This window comes from Macrobrachium rosenbergii, chromosome 21 (genome assembly GCF_040412425.1).
Source record: "Macrobrachium rosenbergii isolate ZJJX-2024 chromosome 21, ASM4041242v1, whole genome shotgun sequence".
In the NCBI taxonomy this organism is placed as follows: domain Eukaryota; kingdom Metazoa; phylum Arthropoda; class Malacostraca; order Decapoda; family Palaemonidae; genus Macrobrachium; species Macrobrachium rosenbergii.
In genome coordinates, this window is record NC_089761.1 from 29,450,644 (window position 1) to 29,456,462 (window position 5,819).

A 5,819-nucleotide genomic window follows, 5' to 3' on the forward strand; every position below is an offset into this window, starting at 1 on the left:
AATACGGAAAGCTAAAAAGAAACAACACTAAAAGGTAAAAATAAACAACACTGACAAGTCACAAAGCGTAACACCGAACAAAAAGAAAAGACGCAAAAACAGAACGGAAGACTAAAAATAAGAAGAAGCAAGTAAAGGGGGGAAGGAGAAGAAGAAAGAAGGAGAAGAAGAACGAAGGAGAAGGAGAAGGAGAAGAACCTAGTCTAAAGAGCAGTTAGCAAATAGCCCATTATCGGAGGTTCCCCAATGTGTGCGATCAGCCAACGCAGTAGGGGGCGCCACGACCCTTGGACCTGGGTGCCGACACATAAAAGGGGGTGGGGGAGGGAGGGTAGTGGAGGGGAGGGGAATAAAGAAAGGTGGGGGGGAGGGAAAGGGGGAAGGAGTGTATACTGACTGCTAGAAGATGGGGAAGGTGGTGATGGCGGTGGAGAGGAGGTGGAGAGGAGAAGGGAAGGAAATCAAGGAGATGGGGAGGAGGAGGAGGAGGAGGAGGAATAAGGGTGGGGAAGGGGAGGAAAAGAGTGAGGAACCTACTGACTACTAGGAGGGGGAGGTGGTGGTGGTAAGGCTAGTAGGAAGAAGGAAGGAGGGAATCGAGAAGATGGGGGAGGTGGAGGAAGAAGGAGGGGGAGGCTGCTGACTGCTAGAACGAGGGGAGGGGGAGAAGGAATGAGATGCTGAAATGGAGGAAAGAGGAAAAAAGCATGACGCGTTTAGTGTGGAGGCTCAAGAAGATGGAGGGTCTGGGTGCTAGAAAGGAAGAATGGAAAAGATGCAATAAAGTATTTGTATGATAGCTGAAATAATATGTTTGCCACAAATATTTCATTTTTCTTTATAAAGTCTATATTAACTTAAATATAAGCAAATGCTTCATATTTCAGTTTATTTGTGACTTCTCAGTCAAGTGCATTACAGCCATATCTACTTCGAGGGCTAAATAATAATAATAATAATAATAATAATAATAATAATAATAATAATAATTATTATTATTATTATTATTATTATTATTATTATTATTATTATGAGGAAAACGAAACTTGAGGAAGGAAATAGGAAGATCCTAAGCCAAGTAAATTGGTCGTCATACTTAAAAATTTCGAAGAAGAAGAAGACCAAGATGAAGAAGAGTTGGAGGAGGAGGAGGAGGAGGAGGAGGAGGAGGAGGAGGAGGAGGAGGAGGAGGAGGAAGAGGAGGTCAAAACTTGAGGAAGGAAGTAGGAAGATCCTAAGCCAAGTAGATTGGTCGTCATACTTAAAAATTTCGAAGAAGAAGAAGACCAAGATGAAGAAGAGTTGGAGGAGGAGGAGGAGGAGGAGGAGGAGGAGGAGGAGGAGGAGGAGGAGGAGGAGGAAGAGGAGGTCAAAACTTGAGGAAGGAAGTAGGAAGATCCTAAGCCAAGTAGATTGGTCGTCATACTTAAAAATTTCGAAGAAGAAGAAGACCAAGATGGAGGAGGAGGAGGAGGAGGAGGAGGAGGAGGAGGAGGAGGAGGAGGAGGAGGAGGAGGAGGAGGAAGTCAAAATGGTGGAAATGGACATTCCAGAGATGCAACAAGAAGATGGAAGGACTAACCGTGTAGACAAATGAAAACACATGATAACAGACGAGAAGGAAGAAGGAGAATGAAAGGAAGGCAAATGGACTTGAAGTGAGGAAGAGGAGGAAGGAGAGAATAAAATGGCCGATAAAGGAGTGAAGGCAAATAAAAGGGGAAAAAGGCGCAAGAACAGGAAATGAAGAGAGAACAGAGACGCAGTGAAAAAAACAAGGGCTTAATCAGATGTCACTGATTTTTAAAACGAACGAAGGACAAGAGACATAAAACGAACAAAAGGAAAATATAAAAAAAAAATCCGCTGCAAAGTAGAAGGGGTACAGAGAAAAGACGACTTTGCACGGAAATAGAATGAAAGAAAAAATATAAATAAAAATACAGCATAAGAGGGAATGATAAAGACAAAAACAAAAAGTAAAAATGCTAGGGAGAGTCTGCATAAATATAAAAGGAAAGCTTAAGAGCTTTAGGGAGAGAGAGAGAGAGAGAGAGAGAGAGAGAGAGAGAGAGAGAGAGAGAGAGAGAGAGAGAGAGAGAATCTTATCGATAATTTCGCCACCAAAAGGTACACATTACCTCGTCAAGGTCCTCCCGTTTTGATGTAATACAGTACATTTTCACGGAGCAATGAACGCTCATCTGATCTCTCTCTCTCTCTCTCTCTCTCTCTCTCTCTCTCTCCCCAAGCTGCGACCCACAACATTCGAATACCAAGTAGGTGCTTAATTCAGTGCATAGTCCGACAGGGGTATACTGGATTTTGGGCAAATGGCCCACATCACCCCTTCCTTGTCGGTTCAAGAATCGAACGTTGACTCTCACTTTGTGAGCCAAGTAAGTACGTTTTTCACTGTATTAAGAGGCCAGAAAAGAGAGAGAGAGAGAGAGAGAGAGAGAGAGAGAGAGAGAGAGAGAGAGAGAGAGAGAGAGAAACATTACACTTTAATGAGAATGTGAGTCTGCATCTTCGGACAAACACTGGAAATAGGAAAATAATAGATCTAAATTATTAAAACCACATTGTGAAAGAAATTCAAAGAATCATAATAACATAAACACAATGGACCAAAGTAATGTAAAGAAAAAAAACACGAAAATAAAAATTCATAAACATAAACAAATAAACTGAACTAAAAATAAAAAAAAACTTACCTCAACACAGGAAAAAAAGGACGAAAGAAAGAGAAAGAAAAACTGAGGAAAAAAAAAGAAAAACTCGAAGACCAAAAATGATTTAGGGAACTTAATAAGACCCCCCAAGGGGCAGAAGATAAGAACACCATCGCATCGTACGTACGAAGGACGGTCACGTGTAATAGGAAGAGAATGAGATAATTGAGGAGCAGAATTAAACGGAACAAAATTACGTGCATATATATATACATTATATATATAAATATATATGTTATATATATATATATATATATATATATATATATATATATATATATATATATATATGTGTGTGTGTGTGTGTGTGTGTGTGTGTGTATAATATAGAAAAGAACTAATGAAGAAGCCAAGACAGACAAAGAGAGAGAGAGAGAGAGAGAGAGAGAGAGAGAGAGAGAGAGAGAGAGAGAGAGAGAGGCAGGCATGACATGGAAGATGAAGAAAAATAACCATTAAGCACTTGAAGACCTGGGGAGGAAAGAAGAAGAAGAAGAAGAAGAAGAAGAAGAAGAAGAAGACAGAGAGAGAGAGAGAGAGAGAGAGAGAGAGAGAGAGAGAGAGAGAGAGAGAGAGAGTAAATGAGATACAAAATTTTATGCATGACGCGCAGAGCTATTCATCAAATTCATCACCATCAGACGCACCGGGAGGCAATTACGACCTTAAAACAAGAACTCGATATGATGAATTAAAAAGAGATTCCGCTGCTCGCCTCCATCATCATCATCATCATCATCACCGTTATCATCATTGTAATCTTCATTATCATCATTATCAACATCATCATCACAGTTTTTTGTTCTCCTTCATCCCTGGATGAAGACGGGGGAGGGGAGGGTATTAGTGCAGCAGCTCGCATGAAGGCATTTGAGAGAGAGAGAGAGAGAGAGAGAGAGAGAGAGAGAGGCATATATCAAATTATCTCTGATAAGAACGACGACCATAATCGAAACATCTTACGTGGAAAGCGATAAGCGTCGAGATTAAAATCTTGAGAGAGAGAGAGAGAGAGAGAGAGAGAGAGAGAGAGAGAGAGAGAGAGAGAGACTTGACAAACTTAGGATAATCTCCACGAGGGTGTTACGCCTCTCTCAGCAGTATTGCATGTACAGCATGTAACTAAAGAGAGTTAAGGATCTCTCTCTCTCTCTCTCTCTCTCTCTCTCTCTCTCTTTCAGTGCATTTAGTTGTTTATTATACATCCAATACTGCCAAGAAAGATAGGAATTTTCTTTCTTCTCTCCTCTCTTCTTTCTCTCTCTCTCTCTCGATGTTTTTAGTTGTTTATTATACATCCAATACTGATAAGAGAGGCATAACACCATTGTGAAGATTATCTTAATTTTGCAAAGAGAGACGTTATGCCTATCTTAGCAGTATTGGATGTATAGTAAACATCTAAATACACTGAGAGAGAGAGAGAGAGAGAGAGAGAGAGAGAGAGAGAGAGAGAGAGAGAGAGAGAGAGAGAGAGAGAGATGCTTGAGGAAAGGTACGATAATCTTCTCAAAGATGTCACTCCTATCCTAACCCCAACACAACACATAATGCCGTTCTTGGAAATTATTAAATAATATTCATAAACACTGTACACAATTTAATCTTCCAACCACCATACATCTTACACAATCCACAATTCAAGTTTCACATTCACAATAACGGCATGCGTTTCACAAAACTCAGGATCCCTTGGGTACCATACGTCGGCAAATTATCGCAAACATATCACCAACAGGTCGAAAACAAATCAAAGGCTCTCAGCGGAGAACGAATCTTTTGGCCAGTGCTGAATAATCATAGGAGGCACTGGTTATGACTACCAACAAGTCGTAAACTTGTATTCAACATGTTTGTGATGTGTGTGCGATACTTTGCTGACGTGTTTACAACATGTTTTACCGTACTCTAGGGTGTGCTATTTCCTAAGGGGTGGGGGGGCCACCAATTTTCATATTATACATACATACATACATACATACATACATACATACATACATACATACATACATACATATATATGTGTTTATGTGTATGTATATATGTACATATATGTTTACAAATATCATTAAGATTGTTATTTTTTTTCTCAAAATTCTATTATTACATCCATAATAGATTTTTTATTTTTTCCCATTTTTATATTTCTCATTTGTTAGTACCATCTAAATCTTCAATATTATTATTTTGTCATTATTTCTCACGGGGGGGGCCACGTGCCCAGGTGCCCCCCCCCTCGCCCCCCACCGCCCTGGATCCGCTGGTGTTGTGGAGGAGACTAGGATACGACGAAGCTTACTGAAGAAAATACTGAAAATGTTTGCAAAAAAAAAAAAGAAGCAAACAATAAAATCTATTTATTCGTCTACGAAAAGCGAGAGAGAGAAAAAGGAAACATCCGGCATAAAATCGAGTAAATTGAAAGAGAAATAAACAAAATAAATTAAGAAACTAAAGACAAAAGCAAAGAAAATCTCTTCCATATTTAAAGGCACGCCACATGCGCCCTGGTGAGTCAATCTCTAATTCAGGAGTGCTCAGGTGAGTCAACGTCAAAACAGGTGGTTGCATGGATACTGGTCGGCTGTAAATTCTTGAACGGGCTTGTTCTCTTAGTTTAGTGTGTTTATGTATATATGTGCACACACACATATATGCATACACACACACACACACACACACACACACACACACACACATATATATATATATATATATATATATATATATCTATACATGTACATACCTATTTATACTAATATATATATATATATATATATATATATATATATATATATATATATATATATATATATATATATATATATGAATATAGAATGCCCATAAAACACTATTTGAGCGTTTTTATGGGCCTTCTTATATTCATATTACACTGTGGTATTACAGTAAAAGACATTCATATATATATATATATATATATATATATATATATATATATATATATATATATATATATATATATATATGTATAATATACAGATATATATTACATACAGTATATACATATACATATTTGTACGTATATACAAATGTACATGTGGAGAGAGAGAGAGAGAGAGAGAG

At 38.4% G+C, this 5,819-nt stretch overlaps 1 protein-coding gene across 1 annotated transcript; it reads right to left on the bottom strand.

Moving 5' to 3' along the window:
- Nucleotides 1-543: 543 nt before the first annotated feature.
- Nucleotides 544-1,424, bottom strand: LOC136849426 (uncharacterized). Its single transcript, XM_067122777.1, has 2 exons — nucleotides 1,097-1,424; nucleotides 544-680 (listed from the first exon to the last, which is right to left on the bottom strand). The coding sequence occupies exons 1-2, from the start codon at nucleotides 1,422-1,424 to the stop codon at nucleotides 544-546; spliced, it is 465 nt and encodes a 154-aa protein (XP_066978878.1).
- Nucleotides 1,425-5,819: the final 4,395 nt, after the last annotated feature.